Source organism: Chrysemys picta, chromosome 1, assembly GCF_011386835.1.
Source record: "Chrysemys picta bellii isolate R12L10 chromosome 1, ASM1138683v2, whole genome shotgun sequence".
NCBI lineage: Eukaryota > Metazoa > Chordata > Testudines > Emydidae > Chrysemys > Chrysemys picta.
In genome coordinates this window covers 79,142,176-79,160,953 of record NC_088791.1, presented here as the reverse complement: position 1 = coordinate 79,160,953, position 18,778 = coordinate 79,142,176, and the positions used below count along the sequence as shown (strand labels likewise).

Genomic DNA, 18,778 nt, shown 5'->3' with positions numbered 1-18,778 from the left:
TACAGAGTCATTACAAATTCTTTTAGTTTCCTTTTTTCCTGATTTCTCTTGTTGAATTTTGCTCTGAGAAAAGAATGTTCTTAGACATAGGTAATTACAAAGATTCAGTCCACTCCCACCCCATTTCTCTCACTCCCATTCTCCTTCCTCAGCCAGTCACTGTTGGTCTCACCCAGCTCCCAGTCTCCATACCAAGCTAGCCCGAGTTTCCCCTGTAGCTGCCAGTCCTAGTCTCCTTGAAAATCCCAACCCTCCCTTCCTAACTCTCAGTCCCAGTTTCCCTTTACCCTCCCTCCCACTGTTGCCAGCCTCTAGTACCAATTTCCATTTTACTCTTCTCCAGTTCCTTCTCCCAATCTACTACTCCCCCGTCCCACCCTCCACAGGTCCTGCTGTTGTCCCATCTGCATTCAAATCAGGCAGCTTCTTCCTTGAGGCTGCCAGGGCCAGTAAGAGGCCCAGCAGAGCCAGGTTCCCTGCTCTCAGTTCCGATACTCAGACCTAGTATGTCCCATAGCAGGCCAGAAATGCAATTGTGGGGAAAGTAGGCTCAGCCCAGGGCTGGAGCATACTTAGGGTAGATGGATTTTGTCTGCTAAAATCTAAGAAGTCTCCACTGTACATGTGCAAATTGTGATTTCCAAAGGCTTGCAATTTGGCCAAATTTGAGCAATTGTTCACAGGGATTCAAAAGGCATGTGCTGCCAAAGGCCACCGTGCTGCTAAATTTCAAGTCCCTGTTCCGAAGCATAGGGGTGTTCAAACTTTTCAAAAATAAGGTCATCAGATTTTTTTTAAATGGACAAAGCAAAAGAAGGTATTTTCCCCCTAGTCTTGTTCTTGGAAAAGGCTGAATCATTTTGGCTGAAATTTTCCAAAAAACATTCAGCCTGAGATACCCAGTATGGAAAACCGCAACCCAAACAGTTAAAGTTTGGCAAAGGTATAAGCAACTGAAGACAGTGTCTTATAATGGGAAGTGTCAAGCAACCTTAATGATGGGCCATCTACCAGCTCTGCCTGTAATATTAATGTGTTCATCTGGTTCACCACTTCTTTCTCATTTTGTTACCCCTACAAAACAAACCCAGGGTGCCCCCCACAATAGCTTGCTTATTGTCCCTTCCTGGGCTTACTAGTGATTCCCTTTACTTGACCGCTTTTGCAAGGAGAAAGGGGGCCCGCCCTAGTGAAATTGCCAAGGCTTACCAAGGATCTCCCTATGCCATTCAGGAAATTTCCCAGAACAAACTAGATCTGTTCACCCCTGGGAGGACACAGATATAGCCTTCCGCTCAAAGTATTGACAACCAGTCAGTTATTTTGCAAAACAAAGTATTTTATTTAGTGTAACCAATCTTTCATAACACAATTAATCTAAACCTAAATTAAAATATAAACATAAATCCCTTAGCACAGGTATACAAGTTAAAGTACCTGAGACCATAATGACATACAGTTAGAATGGCTTGAGTGATTATGTTCTGCACATGGTGTCATATGCAGGACACTGACAGCAATCTTAATAAACTCTAAGTTTTAGACATAATAACATAGACATATACACCACAGACACCCATCTTTATTAACCCAAGGATACACATTCATTAAGCCTACTTCTATTCTATATCCTATACTATAGTTAGCATGCTTACACTCTGTAGGCTTCTCTCCCTCGGTTCTGTCTAAGGATCCTTCTGCTCTGTCTCACTGGCACCGCTGCTACTGCTGTTACCCTGGGGTTGCCTCTTCACTGTTCTTCGCTCTCTTAGGGCAGGTCTTCACTACGGGGGCGGTCAATTTAAGATACGCCAATTCAGCTACGCGAATAGCGTAGCTGAATTCGACGTATCGGAGCCGATTTACCCCACTATGGGGACGGTGGCAAAATCGACCTCCGCGGCTCCCCGTCGATGGCGCTTACTCCTACCTCCGCTGGTGGAGTTAGCGCGTCGATTCGGGGATTGATTGTCGCGTCCCGACAAGATGGGATAATTCGATCCCCGAGAGATCTATTTTTACCCACTGATTCAGGCGGGTAGTGTAGACCTAGCCTTAGATTCCTTATTTTTGGTCTAATCTTCTCCTGGCTCCCTGTCTTGACTGACTTTTGCCCTTTAACCCTCTCTCCTTTTATATAGTTTTTGACCTATTCTGATTGGCTTGTTCATCTTCAAGTGCTTGCTCATGTCGATTCCATTCTAGGTGTGTGCATGCCCACATGCACAGTCGTCATAGATTTTTGCCTTAGCGGTATCTGTAGGGTCGGCTGTAGTGCCCTCTTGAGTGCCACGCTATTGCACCAGTATATTAGGCACCACCGGCCCTACGTCCTCTCAGTTCCTTCTTACTGCCTGTGACGGTTGGTCGGAGCGCCTCATCTAGCATTGCAAGAGCATTAGCAGTTCCCAACAGCTATTGTTACCTCCTTTGTTTTATAGTTCTTAAGTACTTAGTTAGCCATTAGTTTAAGTGTTAGTTGTGTAACCCTTCTGCCAGGTGGAGCTGGCAGCAATCAGAGCCAGGTTCAATATTTAGGGGTTCCTTTTCAACAACACAACACTGAACTGGCTCAAGCCCCCATCCAGTAACCTGGGAAAATTACACATCATGCCTGTGTGCCTCTGAGAGGCAATACTTCCCCATTCACAAGCACAGAGTCTGAGTGTAGAAAAGAAACTTTTAATGAAAGAAGGGAAGTCACCTGACATGAATTAGGGAAAATGCCACAAGCAGGATTCATAATCATAAAAATGTGAGAAGGACACCAGAGTGCATGGGGCAGCGCCTTCCGCCTCATGTTCTTGAGTTCTACAACCAAAAGTTCATTTTCTGTGCTCCTCTCTGATCCCTCACCATACCCCACTCACAGTAGTTGTCCTTGGTCAATGAGGACCCGGGGTTCAGAGGTGCATCTGTGTCAGTTCACCTCCCACCTGGGGAAGAAGGCACCTTGCTTGTGCTTGATCTGGCTGGCCGCCCCGCCAGCCGCTGTTCCTTGCTGCCTGGCCACCCTGCCAGCCACTGCTCCCTGTCACCTGGCTGCCCCGGCAGTCGCGGTTCTTCTCCACTGGCCATCCCTCCAGCCACAGTTCCTCGCTGCCTCACCAGCCGCTCGTTCTGCTCACCACCTTGCCAGCCACTTGTTCGCTGGCTGACTGTCAGTCACCTTCTACTGCCACCTGCCTCTCTGCTGCAATCTCTGCACATCAGTCTCTTAGTAATTTTCAGATCTTTGCAGGCTGGGCATAAACACTGCCTCATCTCAAGTGATTTCAGCTCTCATTTTAGCACTTTAACATAACAAAGATGCTCCTAATGATACCTATTTAGCTCTTTCTTTGAACAGTGGGGAGGAACAAGTTAAACCAGACTGAGGACCCTTGGGGAGAGTCCACTCCTCCTGGCTGAGACACCTGTCCCTACCCCTCTTACTTTCACAGGTCTCTGGCATTCGAGCCCCTGGCTTAACGAGATCCTTTCAGCTGAGAGTGACCCCTCACTTGGGATAGGTTAAGCACAGTTCTGCTCCCCTTTATTCATACAATAATGAAAACAACATCAGTAACAGCATTTCACTATCCCTGCATTCAGTACTAAAGTAATTTGTAATCCAACAGCAGCCAAAGTTGATTATTTTGAGCAACACCGCTCTACCTGATGGATATCTGAGTAGAGTAGATGTGTTCATCTAAATACAGTTTGCTCCTGAAGTCGCTCCCCCTCCCAGCTAGTTGTCCGGGGAGAATTCATTCAGACTCTGCTTACAGTTGTTAGCTTAGTAGTTAGAGTCCCAGCCAGGAGTTCACCCTGGCGTGGGGCATGTCCCATTCCATAACCTTCAAATCATGTTCATTATGCAACAGGTTGATAGCTATTAGTGACCTCCATGACAGTTGTTTGAAGTGTTTGGGGAAGTCACATATAAAGGACAAGTGTAGGATTTGTAAGAACTTTCACCCTAGAGCCCAGAAGGAGTGGGATATCCGCTTTTGGGCCCTCCTCATGGAGGCTGAGCTTCATCTGGCATCAGAGCCCTCCCCTTCGGACTCCACTCCTAGCCACCTCAGCATCGGTGTGGAGTGCACCACCAGCACCGGGCCCTGTCTGGCACCATTCCCCCTTACCAGTGCCCAAGAAGCAGCAGAAAAAGAAGGGCTCCCTGGCACCAACTAAGGAGGGGAATGGGGCTTCAGGCAAAGGACCTATGTCAGGCCACATATCCGCCCCGGAGCTTCAAGGGGGTACTGCTGGGTTTGGACCCCCAGCCAAGGATCCGACTCCGATTCCTGGGAGTGGCAGGGGACTCTGGCTCCTCCTAGGGTCTTTGTTGCCTGAAGCGGCCCAGGCAGCTAAAGATCTAGTGGGCCAGCTGACACCGCAGATGCGCCAGGCACTGGTCTCAGCTACGGTCCTACTGTCTAAGGGCAAGCCAATCATGGGACCGCCCAAAAGGGCAGTGGGGTGCCCTCGGTCCCCAGACTGCAGGGGTAGGCCCCATCACCACAGCCTAGGACCCCCAGCCCCGCAACCCCGGTCTCCGGCCAGAAGACCCAGGTCCCTGTACTGTGTTCTCCTTCTACGAGGCATGGAACTCTGAAGTCAAGGCACCGGTCCCCGTTCTCGCGGTACCAGCGAACCTCCCACCAGAGATCGCCATGGCGCAGTTCACTATCGCCTAGACGATCTCCCAGGTGTCAGTCCCCACCCATGTGTGGGACTGCTCCTCATTGCAGCACTGGTCCTCACCGCCCCAGTACCACTCATCGGACAGGAATTGATCCTTGCCCTTTACACACTGGTCTCCGACAAGGGTCAGTCAGCAGACACAGGCTTCCACAGCTCTGCCCTGGTCACTGGAGGGGGAATGGTTCAGTTTGGAGCAGGATTTCAGCTTCTTGCCAAGAAAGGGTGAGTCGCTGCCCACCCACAAGACCGGTGCAACATCTGTGGCAGCAGCGTGGCAGTAAGGACAGTGGCCTGCTCAATGGCCTTATTGGAATCCTCGGGGTGTGCTGATGATGCCGGTCCTGTACTCCTACAACTCCTCCCTGGCTTCCTCGGACAAACCACCCACGGCACCGCAGACACCAGGCTTGGAGCACGGTGCAGAATCCGACACTGGGGAAACACAGCAGGCTCCAGTGCCAAAGGAGCCATCCCCAGAAAGTGAAGAGGAACCCGCCCCTCTCTGTGGTGCAATCATCATCTTCATTGCCAAACATAGCGGTGGCGGGCCCCTCCCAGACTGGCAGTCCCTCCAATGACTTCAAGGAGCTCCAGGCTCTCCTTAAAAGGGTGGCTACCAATTTAAATCTGGAAATTGAAGATTGGCAGATCAATTGGATGACCTTTTCAGTGTCATATCCTCCATCAGCCCAGCCTGGATTGCAGGTTATGCCAGGAGATGCAGGCCACTCTGCAGGGCCTACTGTTTGAGGGAACTGGGCTCTCCTCTGAGCTCATGGACGCACGGCTGCATGGCCTGACAGACTCCCATTCCACCTTCCACTCTCTGGGCCTTCATACTCTTCACAGGCCAGGAAGCCCTTCCATCCTCTGCCTCCTCCACCAGAGCAACCTACTTGGCCAAATGGAAGTGGTTCACATGTTGGACTTCGGATAAAGGCATTCAGCCTTAGTGGGCCTCACTGCAGTTGATCCTAGACTATCTTCTGCATCTCAAGCTCCACGGCTTGTCCCTTTCATCTGTAAGGTCCACTTGGCTGCTATTTCGGCCTTCCATCCTCTGTTCCAGGGCAAGTCGGTTTTCACTCAGGACATGACGTTCAGGTTCCTCAAAGGCCTGGAACTTCTCTACCCCATGTCTGGGATTCCATTCCTCCAAAGGGATCTGAATTTAGTGCTGTCGTGACTCACGGTCCACCCCTTCGAGCCTCTGGCTTCCTGCTCGCCCTCTTCCTCCTTTCCTGGAAGGTCATGTTCTTACTTGCAATAACATCTGACTACAGGGTCTCGGAGATTATGGTGCTTACCTCAGAATCACAGTGTTTGGTCTTCTACAAGGACAAGGTCCAGCTGCGGATGCACCCGGAATTCCTGCCCGAGGTGGTTTCACAGTTTCATATGGGCCAGGATATATACTTACCTGTCTTTTTTCCCCAAACTGTGTAAGTTGGAGGAGGAGCACAGGTTGCATTCCCTAAATGTTAGCAGGGTGCTAGCCTTCTACATTGAAAGGACTAAGCCATTCCGCCAGTCAATGCAGTTGTTCGTCGCAGGGGCCGACAAGATGAAAGGTCGCCCAGTGTCGGCTCAGAGAATTTCATCTTGGATCACTGCCTGTATTCGCTGCTGCTATGATCAGGCAAAGGTGTCCCCTCCGACGATTTTAACTGCCCATTCAATCAGGGCACAAGCCTCTTCGGCGGCTTACCGAGCCCAAGTGCTGATCCAGGATATCTGTAGGGCCAGCACTTGGTTGTCCGTCCACATGTTCACGTCCCATTACGCACTTACCAAGCAGGCCCAGGATGATTCTGGCTTCTGGAGAGCAGTGCTACAAGCCACTTGATTGTGAACTCCTAGCCCACCTCCAAGGATACTGCTTGTGAATCACCTAGAATGGAATTGACATGAGCAAGCACTTGAAGAAGAAAAAACAGTTACCTACCTTTTTGTAACTGTTGTTCTTCGAGATGTGTTGCTCATGTCCATTCCATTACTCGCCCTCCTGCCCCTCTGTCGGAGTTGTTGGCGAGAAGAGACTGAGAGGACATAGGGCCGGCGGCATCTAATATACCGGCAGATGGGTACAGTACACAAGAAGGCGCTACAGCCAACACTACAGATACCGCTAAGGCAAAAATCTCCGACTGTGCACGTGGGCGCGCACACACCTAGAATGAAATGGACATGAGCAACATATCTGAAGAAGTGGGTTTTCTACCCACGAAAGCTTATGCCCAAATAAATATGTTAGTCTTTAAGGTGCCACCGGACTCCTTGTTTTTTTTTTAACAATTACGAAAAGGTAGGTAACCGTTTTTTCCCAATCCTGACATTAGCACACTGTCTGATTGGTCCATACTTATAGGCCAATCACAACTGCTAAATCTAACTGTCAGTTAGAGCTGTTACACAAGTTTTAGTGCTATGGGCTGTTTATTATTATGGTATGGTGACTCTCACCTAGTTTTGGACTGAACATGCCTGACTAATCGCTCCCTGTACTGCTGGAGTGACCTTTACCTGACCTCATCCCACACTTGTCTGCCTGCCAACATAGGCTGATCTTAAAATGCCATCTCATTCTGCTTGACTGCACCAACACTTTACACATACCAAATTACCAAACTATTAAACTGTAAACAATTACCTCATCCTTTTTAATATGTTTCCAAATGTTAATTTATGCATCTTAACATTAAGGTCTACTATTGCCATCTTATTTCTTACCCATTTAGTTAATTTTATTTCAGTTCTTCCCCTATTTTCAGTTAATGGTGGCAAAGGCATGTTTTCAGTGCCGTATTTAGGAAACAAAATAGAGCAGCTCAAAATCTTTCATATCAATTTGAGCCCTGATCCAGCAAGCACTTAAGGTGTGCTTATCTTTAAGCACACTGTCTTCAGTGGGATTACTCATGTTCTTTAAAATTAAGCACATATTTAAACAGTTTGCTGGATTGAGATCTTAATCTTTATGAAATGTAGTAATCTACTAAACCAGAGTTTCTTAAACATTGTAGAGTAGCAGCCGTGTTAGTCTGTATCCGCAAAAAGAAGAACAGGAGTACTTGTGGCACCTTAGAGACTAACAAATTTATTAGAGCATAAGCTTTCGTGGACTACAGCCCATCCGAAGAAGTGGGCTGTAGTCCACGAAAGCTTATGCTCTAATAAATTTGTTAGTCTCTAAGGTGCCACAAGTACTCCTGTTCTTCTTTAAACGTTGTAGTTCTTCATACCACTTCCACAGAGAAACAGGTATACACAAACTCACCTTTCCCTGATGTTTGATTCCCACAACATTCCATTCAGTGGCTCTAGGAAGGGCTGTACAGATCTCTGGAAATCACATTTTGAGATTCACTTTCCAAATCTGTTTCTTTACCAAAAAGTCAAATATATCTTCCAGGCTATTATTATATTATTGTTTTGTCAAAGACGAGGATCGCCATGAAAATATTCATCGGATTTGGGAGTGCCTATGGGTCTCCTGAAAATGCTACAATGATTTCTTACTGGTGAGTAAGGATTTGTCTACCCAGTGTTTTAGTCATCATCAGCTGCTGTGTAAATTCTAATGAGCGCCAGCATATTGTGCACTAACTGGCTCATGTGAACCCAGCTGGCGCACACCAAAAATTCCCTAGTGTATATTAATGTAGTACTGTTTGAAATGGTACTAATTTAACATGCACTTGGGAATTTTTAGTGCATGCCAACAGAGGCCACCCAGGCCAGTTAGTGCACAACATGCTGGTGCACATTAGAATTTACATGCCAGCTGGTGTGAACCGAGGCGCTGCGTAGACAAGCCCTCAGTCTCTGTTTGAAGTTTAAATTATTTATATTTTGGAGCTGGCTTGTGTTGTGTCAGTTGATATTATAGCTAATATGTTTGTAACATGAGTAGCAGAATGAGAAGCAGTGTACTGTAATTGCAAGTGAAAATGTAAATCAAGAAATATATTTTCTTACAGACAAATGGACTGCAGCATCCTATAATTCACCAGCGTGGAGAAAAAGAAGCCCACATACAAAAGCATACTCTAAATCTGAAAAAATCCATTCAGGTACCTATTTGACAGCATTAATTTCAGTGCACTGTAATATATTAAAGATGACATATCTGTTTTAATTCTCTCTCCAGCTAGAATCTGGAAGAAGCTTCTACTTAGGCACCTATCTTAAGACTACTGGTTTCTAAGAGGTGCTGAAAAATCTGAGATAGTTGTCTGCCCTTTTATTTTGAGACCACCTCCTTTTACCCAATATCTCATGCTTTCCCACTTTTGGCAAGATACGTGACTTCCTCTAAAGTCAGGAGTTACTATGCTGTTGTTACTGTATGGAGTAGTTATTGGCTTGCAGTGCTGGACAAAGTAATATGGTTATGCAATCCACATTAGTACAGTGTGGAGCTTTGTCCCCCTTTAGTGCTTTGTCCAAAGAAGACCTTAATGAGAATGCAACAGCTGCAAGCTAGGGGACTAAGTCTTGTAGCTCAAGCAGTAGAGCTGATGCACTGAATGCAGAATGTGTCGGTTCCCTCTGACAATCCATGGCGGGTTGTCATCACAATTGGCACCCTTCCTCACCCTCCCTTTGCTTTCTAAGACTTCTGTTCACCAAGGTATTTAAGCATGTACCTAACTGAAACCACGTTAGTAGTGGGCTACTTAGACTTAAAGTTAGGCATATGCTCAAGTACCTTGCTGAACTGAAACCTAAGTCCATACATCTTCACTTCAGTGTCTGTATCAGGCCCAAAGCCCTTCCCAATCCATATGTGGCAATACAGCGGTGGAGCTTGTGGAATCTCTGTGATCCTCCCATAGTCGCCAGCTATGGAAATTGCTAGGTGATGCAAGGCAGGTTCTTCTTCCTCTGTGGCATACAGTCTTATATCATCCTCAAGATTGCTAGTTTCAGAAGATATCTTTTAAATAGTCTGCGAACACCCACAGACCTGGTGAACTGAATTGCTCTTAAATGCTGAAAATGATGTCCCTGAGTGAATCAATGTTTCCACTGTTGGATCAGACTTCAGTGGTGGTCTGACTGTAGTTACTAAATAAGCTCTGCCATTCAGGTTTTCCCATTTACAAAGCTGCCCACATTTTCCCAAACGTTATTGCATAAATTCTATATGTGATATGCATTTTTAATGTGCACACACACGCATTCACACAGTGCTTAAAGATCTATTTGTGAAGATGTTGGAGAAAAAAAATCTGTGTGGCGTTTTAAAAATGCGTCAGTTATATTGAGTGAATATTTTCTCTTTATTGTAATTGTTATAAGTGCTAAATGCTCAAATACTGAATAAGTCTTTAAACGGACATAGACATTTATAACAATAAATTATACAAAAATATGCTGTGTATTTTGACTACAGATCCAAAAAGAAATGGAAGCAAGTAAAAAACAGAAAGAAAGAGACTTCGAGAAAATAAAGAAGTGAAGCACAATCCATCATACAATTTACAATAAAAAATGATAAAAATGCAAATTCAAGGAATGAGATTATCACATGCTTCACACTGGAGATCCAAAGATGATAAAATGCAAATTCTAAAAATAAGATGCAGGAAGTGTACACTGTATGGTTTCAAAACTGATAAAAATGCAAATTAAAAAAACCTACATACTGCTTGTGTATTTATGAGGTCTGCAGTCTATTCTGTATATTGTTGAAGTTTAACCTAGTTTGAAAGTTGGACTATTCAAATAATTTTTAACTGTGATCCTGGCTGTAAAGTACAGACTGATGCTAAACCAGATCTTTGAATGCAGCCTCCTTCCATTTTGTTTGCCCAAATGCTGTAGGGCATAATTAATAATAAGAATGGGGATATGGCTAGCTGGATTTAGTGCAGCAGAGCAGCATTTCAGAGGGATTTCAATGGAAATATCATCTCACTCTGGGCAGAGAGGGTCTTGATCTGTAAGATAGGGTCTGTGAACAGCTTCAAACTAGGGGACTTAGGGTGGGATCCACAAAGGTACTTAAGTACCTAAACCCCAGGCCTCTAAGTTTTGGGTTTAGGTATCTAATTCCCAGTTTTGGCTCCACTGAGATCCATATATCTCTGAAATGCTCTTACTCTATTATTTACATGAATGAGTTTTGGATCAGGTCCTTAATGCCTTTTGCATTCCAAAATCTATTTTATTTTTACTAAGACCTGGTATGCACCTAAAAGTTTGTTCGATCTATCTACATTATTCAGGGTTCTGAAAATATTTCATACCCAGTGCTACATAGTTAGGTCATCCTAACTCCTATTGTAGACGCAGCTGGCTCGATGGACAAATTCTTCCATTGACCTAGCTACTGCCTCTTGGAAAGGAGATTTTACTACAGCGATGGAAAAACCCCTTCTGCCTCTGTAGTAAGTGTCCACACTACAGCGCTAGAGCAACAGTGCTGCTGTAGCACTTGTAGTGTAGACATAGCCTAACTGAGAACTAGGGTTTTTAAAATGTTATCAACTATCAGGGCGAGCTCTAGCATTTTTTGCCGCCCCAAGCACCCAAAAAAAAAAAAGCTGCTATCGCAATCAACGGCAGCTCTATCGCTGCTTCATTCTACGGTGGCAAGTCCTTCGCTCCAAGAGGGAGTGACGGCTCCGCTGCCGGACGTGCCGCTCCCCTCTTCAGTGGCTGCCCCAGGCACCTGCTTGCTACGCTGGTGCCTGGAGCCAGCCCTGTCAACTATTAAACTCTATCTGTAATGACTTGGGGCTAGTCTACTCTAGAATTGCTATGGCAGCTCAGCTGTACCAACGTAGCTGCACCACTGTAGTGCTGCTAGTGCAGACATTCTATACTGATGGGAGAGAGCCCTCCCATCGGCATAATTACTCCACCTGCCCGAGCGACAGTAGTTATATCAGCAGGAGAACTTCTCCCACCGACATAGCACTGTCCACACCGGTGCTTACGTTGGTGTAACTTACATCACTCAGGGAGGTGACTTTTCCACACTCCTGAGTGACTTAAGTTATACCAAAGTAAGTGCTAGTGTGTACAAGCCCCCTGGTAAATGTTAACCTAAAGGAAGACATTACAAACATGATCCCCATGTTCATTACCACTTTAAGTCTCAGTCATTGACAAAAACACAATAAATACAGAGCTTGATATTTAGGTACTGAACACTTCTGGTGAGGTGCTAAGTGCCATTAACTACCATTGAAGTCAATCGGAATTGAGAGTTTTCAGCACTTTACAGGATCAGATCCCTAGCTTAGGTCTTTGTCACAGTTGGAAAATAGTCTTAGAATTAATTAAAAAACAAAAATACCCAAACAAAAGTGGAACAATGTCTGATATTGTTATTTCCAAATCACCAGGGCCTCTCCTACTATATTATTTAATCCTCTTATATCTGATTGGCTTTGGGTATGTCTATACTACCCACCAGATTGGCAGGCAGCAATCGATCCAGCGGGGGTTGATTTATCGCGTCTAGTCTAGACGCGATAAATTGACCCCCGAGCTCTCTCCCGTCGACTCCTGTACTCCACCACCACGAGAGGCACAGGCGTAGTCGATGGGGGAGCGGCAACAGTCGACTCACCACAGTGAAGACACCGCGGTGAGTAGGTCTAAGTACGTCGACTTCAGCTACGTTATTCACGTAGCTGAAGTTGCGTAACTTAGATAGATTCCCCCCTCTCTCCCCCCCCCCCCCAATGTAGACCAGGCCTTTGTCTTTAGTACCCCATTAAGCACTTCAGTGGGAATTGAGGAAAATCAGCATTTTGCACAAACAGGCCCATACTTTGCATTGTTTTCCAGATCATATTTCTCAAAGCAGAATTATATTAGTAATAAAATAGATTAGGCATTTTAGGCACCTGAAATAGGTTAGACATTTTAGATAGTTAGCAGACTAAAAAATGCCATCACCTGTATTTTATAAGAACCTGCAAAAACTCCCATCCTGAGACCCTACATTTCAGAGTAATAACTCCAGGGGTATAAACAGCATTGTAACATGAAGTAAGCTATATATATAAGTAATAACTCAAAATCTCTCTTCAGTGTACACCCAAAGGACCAGCACAAATTTGTTGCCTTGTACAGCTTGTCTTTAAAGTTTGAACAAGATTGTACCAGAAACTTCGGTGATACTTTAATATAGGGATTTAAGGCAGTGAGCTCCCAGTGGAGGTGATCATTAGTACAGATTTTACAGCATATAAATATTTAATTTCAAAAAATAAAAATTAAGAAAAATATAAATGGATTTGATTGTGAAAAAGTCTAATCAGAATTGTAGTCACTAGAGGTCAGTATAGCCATAGGAATGGAATTAAATCACTAAAAATGTGATTTTACTAACTTTCTTAAACATATAGGGTCTGATGCTAATTTGTAGTAAAATCCCTTTTGTGCTGCTTTGGCAGGAGTTTAAAGTGAGTGGAAAAGACCCATTGCAAATCCACTTGTAGAGAGGGCCTCACTCCTTGGTGCAGAGCTGTCGTAAAGCCTCTGCATCAGCCCTGGACCCATTGCCTACTGGAGAGGGCTATGGGAAGCAAAGTGCGAATTGGAGCAGGTCCAAGGCTGCTTTAATGTATACAGGGGGACAGACCAGCCCCTGCATGGTCCCAGAATATGGGGAGAACAAGAGTGCCATAAAGCCAATGTTGTCCCCTCTCCATCACTGGCCCACACACAGGAATGAGGAAACTGAGACTCAGACCCATATGAGTTTGGAATTATGATTTCTTGCAGATGAAAATATACATGGAAACTTAATGCTGTGAAGCACAAACTCTGAAACACTATGGTCTAACCATAATGCATTTTAGAGCAGAGATAGAGGGCACTTAAATATAGATGAGGTATGTTTATAAAATTTGCAGATAAAAAAGAAAAGACATCTGGAACAATGGACACTCTGGGGCCTAATTCTAGCCTTGATGCTCTTGCCTAACTTGTATTAACAGAGGTGAGAGTCACAATGGAGAACTGCCACTAAGGATAGCTTCCAATTGTGCACCATCTGTTCATCTAGTGCACCATCTAGTCCATCTGGTTCATTACAGTGGTAGTGTGTGTTCTAGAGGTTACCATATCTGAACGTGTTGCTTCCAAATGAAGTAAAATGTGAGGTCAAAATCTGCTTGTGCTTATTAAAGCTTTTTGGAAAGCAGGATATTTTATTCCAGGTTACTGGAAGTTTCCTGAGACTTGATAATGAGGTACATAACCATGAACTTTATTAATCATTGTTGTACTGAATGCACACAATGCTAAGTACATGCACAGGTCTGTTCCAGCATACACTGGCCAATATACAGATGGATTCTCTAGGATCAGTCTAGACATCTGGAGGGAACCCACTTAGAACAATACATCCTTTCTTTTGCTAACTGTAAAAACAGGCTTCTGTTCATGTGTTATAGTTTCCAAAACCAATCAGTAGCCTGTGGTCTGTTTATTGAAGCACAGGCAACTCACTGGGCCTGGCACAGAGCAGCTCAACTCAGGTGGAAGTGCTGTCAGGAAAGGTCTGATGGGGGGATGTAATGATATCACCACTTTTCAGAACTGGGTCAAGATTCAGGGGCCAGTTGTACAAGGTGTTTAGGCACCTACAGGTGTAGATAGGCACCTAGTGGGATTTTTCAAAAGCTCCTAAACAGGTTAGATGCCTATCTCTCATTGAAAATCTTGGCTGTGATCATGGCTTAAGTGTACTTGTACTCTGAAAAGGGACTTCGTAAACGGGGGACATTTTCTCACTCAACAGATCTGCTTCCTAAAATTTAAACTTGGTAGCAAAAGCAACACAGACAAGAGGTAGTGAGCCTGATTCTATTGGTGGGTGCAGATTAGTAACTAAGGATTGTTAACTAAATTCCAAATGGAACGCCAAACTCTGTTTGTTACACCTCTGCCACCCCACTGACGGCAAAGAGGGTGTAGAGCTGTAACTAAGGGCAGAATCTGAAAACAGTAGTGTTTCCTAGGAGTAAGGGCTTTATCCTATAAGATGCTGTGCACTCCCATTGACTTCAATAGAACTATTCACATGCCTAAAGTTAAGCATGTGATTATGTGCTTTGCTGGGTTAGGTCAGAGTGTTTAGCAACTGGCCAGATTGCTCCCTGGGTGTAGCATTTGGCCTGCATTATTCTCGATGTTTGAGAAGGGAAAAACCCTGCTTTACCTTCAGATCTCAGGGTGAGTTACAACTGAGCAAATCTGATAAATAAATTACTGAGAAATAGTTAACACGGAGCCACATTATGTAGTCTTTATGGAGCCAATGTTTAGTGTAGAACTGCATTTTAATGAGGTAGATATAGCAAATCACCTCATATTTACTTATTCTGTTGGTTAACAGCCTTTGATTTTGATGGCCCAAGTGAGAGTCAGTGTGATAGAGGGTGGATAGTTTGTTGTGTAGTTATGTATTCTTGAGGAGCACCACATCACCAGTGCTCAGAAGTGGAATCTTTATGCTCCGCATATTCTTTTATTTTTAAATCTGCTGGTGTGATGCATACTCTTATGGACTCATCATAGGTGATTGTTTTTACCTTGGGCAACCTAGTTCTGTGTTGCAGGCCAAACAGAATTGTATCCAATAGCACTAATCAAGCTGCCAGGGGTAGCCTGAGGAACTAATAAGAACTGATACAACTTCTTACCTCAGCTATCATGGAGATACACTGAATGTTCTTGTGTCCTAATGAAGTGTTCGGTTTTATCCTTGGTTTGTGGCCAATGTGGCAAGATTTTCTAATGATGGAAATCAAGATACACAGCAAATTGTGTTAAACTGGGTACTTTGGAATGGTGGGCCATTGTGTGTTTCAATGACTGCTGACACTTCATATACTAAATAGACTTGTCTAGCATGGACATCACTGTTTTTTGAAGGTTGGGTTGAGTAGTTCATAGTTACTTATCAAGGGTAAGCAGCTTGACAAAATCAGTTGGATTTTTATATGGAATTCAGTTTCGTGGTTTAATCTTGGGAATTAGACTTTTTCTCTTAGGAACACTTTGGATTGCAGTGTACTTTGTTGGCCTTCAGGAGTTAAGTCAATTGTGTGATACCACAGGAAATGAGACAAAAGCAACGTTGTGTCACAGAAGTGTACATTATGATCTGAGGCTTATAGCTCTGAGTGTAAGTTCATCTTTTATGTGATGTTTAAAGAGCTCATTACTCTTGTACTTCTGGCATCTGATGCCATCAACTTGCAGATAAACATTTCCATTACTGCTCTAGCATCATTTCAATAATAGTTTATAACCAGGTGTCCAGAATGGCAGTTCTTATGTGTCAGATGAATCATTTATTGCTTTAGGAACAACATTGTTTGCAGTGTTGTTCTAGCCCTGTTGGTCCCAGGATATTAGAGAGACAAGGCAGGTCAGGTAACAGCTTTTATTGGACCAACTTATGGTGGTGAAAGAGACAAGCTTTCGAGCTACATAGCGTAGGTGCTGACTCTGGGTGCTCCAGGGCTGGAGCATCCACAGAAAAAAAAACAGTGGGTGCACAGCACCCACCAGCCAGAGCTGTTGGGTGCCGTCGCCGATCAGGAGTGAGGATGGGCCTTGGGGAGCAGGGGCAGGAAGAGGCGGAGCAAGGGCGGGGCCTTGGGGTAGCGGTGGAGTGGGGGCAGGGCCTCGGGGCAAAGCAGGAGTGGAGCACCCACGGGGAAAAGTAAAACTCAGTGCCTTTCCTACACAGAGCTCTTCTTCAAGTCTGGGAAAAGTACTCAGAATGTCACAGCTAAATGCCCCATAACAACTATGTGGGTGAAACCAGATAATCACTACACTATCAAATTAACTCACATGGAAAATGATAAAAGACAAAAACACCATATTACCCATGGGTGAACACTTTTCACAAAATGAGCACTCCATATCTGACCTCTCAGTTTTCATCCTCAAAGGAACCCTGCTCAACACATTCAAAAGACAAACCTAGGAGCTTAAGTTCATAACTTTGTAGATGCAAAATCATGGTCTTAATAAAGACACTGCATTTATGGTTTATTACAACAATTTGTAACCCACTAACCCCATTTTTTTTGTCCTATGACAGCAGAGATGTTTACCTTGAACTTCTCCTTGAATGGTTTCTGAGAATATGTGTTAGCTACTTATGCAAAACAATCTGTTCCAATTTTTATTTAGCTGTGACACTCTTGAGTACTTTCCCTAGACCAGAAGAATAGCTCCATGTATCTCAAAAGCTTGTCTCTTTCACCAGCAGAAGGTGGTAAAATAAAAGCTATTACCTCACCCACATTGTCTCTCTTAGAAACAACAAGAAAGTTGAGAAAATTTACATGAGCAGCTGCTGTTTCTGTGTGTCAGAAGAAGTGGTCTGCAAGATAGATCTTTCCCCAAGTGATAAATTACATTATTATGGATATGAATCTTCAGCATTCAATTTGATCAGCAAACTGGTGGCTGAAAACTTTGGTTGCTGAACATGAGTTTCAGTTGTTTGTGATCGGTCACCACCACAACGTGACAGTCATATGTGCATAGATGAAAATGTCTGCATCCCCAGAGACAGAGCTTCCCAGAAGAGCAATACTAAGAATTCCCCTCAGACAAGACTACTGCAATGTTTCAAGACTAAAAACTGGCAGATGTTTAATATTTTTTACCTTAAGGCCACAGATACCTGCTGTTTGATTTAAGGCATTAGAAAGCCATCAGCATGGCTTGTGCTGAAATTGCTGCAGAATAGCAGCCTCAAAAGTCGAACTCTTTTGTGTTTTCATTGTTTTATTTGCTCTTGCTTGTGTTGCACTATATTAAAGCAATGCTCCTCCGTGATTCACAGCAGATTCTCCTATGCTTATTCCAGCATGAGTGAACCCACTGTGGATACACTGGAGATAGCTGTTTAAAAAGCCTTTATTTAAAAGATGCTAGCATGAAGTATACTAACATCATTTAAAAGCTATTTGAATAGCAGTGTAGAACACTCGTATTATTGGACTAGAATTCTGTTTTTTGGTTTGTTTGTTTTGCATGATAGGAATGTAGGTTTTGTCATATTAGAGCAGACTATTCATCTCTCTAGTTTGGTATTAAAAATCTGATCTGATGACATCTTACACCCAGCAAAACACTGTAATTCTTACTGTCCCCTGTTGCAAACAGCTGATACCCTGAAATAGGAGATTTGATTATCATTTCTCTTTGAATGTACACTTATGTTATGGTTGACCATAAAATTACTCAGCTGTTTTTAACAATTGTCCACATTATTTGACTCAGTGACCTCAGGCAGTGAATTCCATATGTTTGGCCAGATTCACCTTCTTGGGCTCAAGGGGCTACAGTTTGCAATTTCTGCATGCTGTGCTAGAGTGGGGATTCACAGGAACATGGGGACTGCCATACTGGATCAGACCAGTGGTTCATCCAGTCCAGTATCCACTCTCTGACAGTGTTCAGTGTAGGATGCTTTAGAGAAGGATTCAAGCAACTCCAGACAAGACAGATATGGAATAATTTGTCCAATGGGGAAGTTTCTTCCAGATCCTTTCAGCTGATGGCTGGCATATGCCCTGATGCAGAGAGTTTTGTACTCTTTCTAAATATTTTTCTCATCTTATCTAGTGGAACTGTGAATATTTCTGTAATTCATATAAATGTCCAATCCTTTTTTTGAATATTATTAAATTCTTAGTCTCAATGATCTATTGTGGCAATTAGTTCCACAGGTTAATTGTTTATTTTGTAAAATAATTTATTTTATTTTCATCAATTTTAAATTTGCTGCCTTTCACTTTAATTGAATGTCCCCTTTTTTTTGTCTGGCATTATACAAAAGGGTAACGATGAGCCCCTGATTTATTTTCTCTTTATGAATCATTATTTTATACAACCTGTCATGGCTGTTGTATATGGCAGATATAGTACAAATCCTTGATTAGAAGCATAGACATGCACACAAGGTTGAAGGGGTGACTCTGTCTTTTAATACGGAAGAAGAAAGAAACTGTGAGTATTATGTAACAACAGTTTCAACATAAAAAACTGCTTAAAGAACTATAACTGGAAATTCACATAAACAGATTCA

General features: G+C 43.8%; 1 protein-coding gene across 1 annotated transcript in view; it reads left to right on the top strand.

Moving 5' to 3' along the window:
* The window catches only part of C1H12orf50 (chromosome 1 C12orf50 homolog), a 30,041-nt gene extending 19,807 nt beyond the window's left edge, over positions 1 to 10,234 (top strand). Inside the window, exons 11-12 of the mRNA XM_005279122.5 lie at positions 8,670 to 8,762; positions 10,088 to 10,234. Coding sequence (XP_005279179.2) covers positions 8,670 to 8,762; positions 10,088 to 10,113 — 119 coding nt within the window. The 3' untranslated portion in view covers positions 10,114 to 10,234. The remainder of the gene's footprint in view (positions 1 to 8,669; positions 8,763 to 10,087) is intronic.
* Positions 10,235 to 18,778: the final 8,544 nt, after the last annotated feature.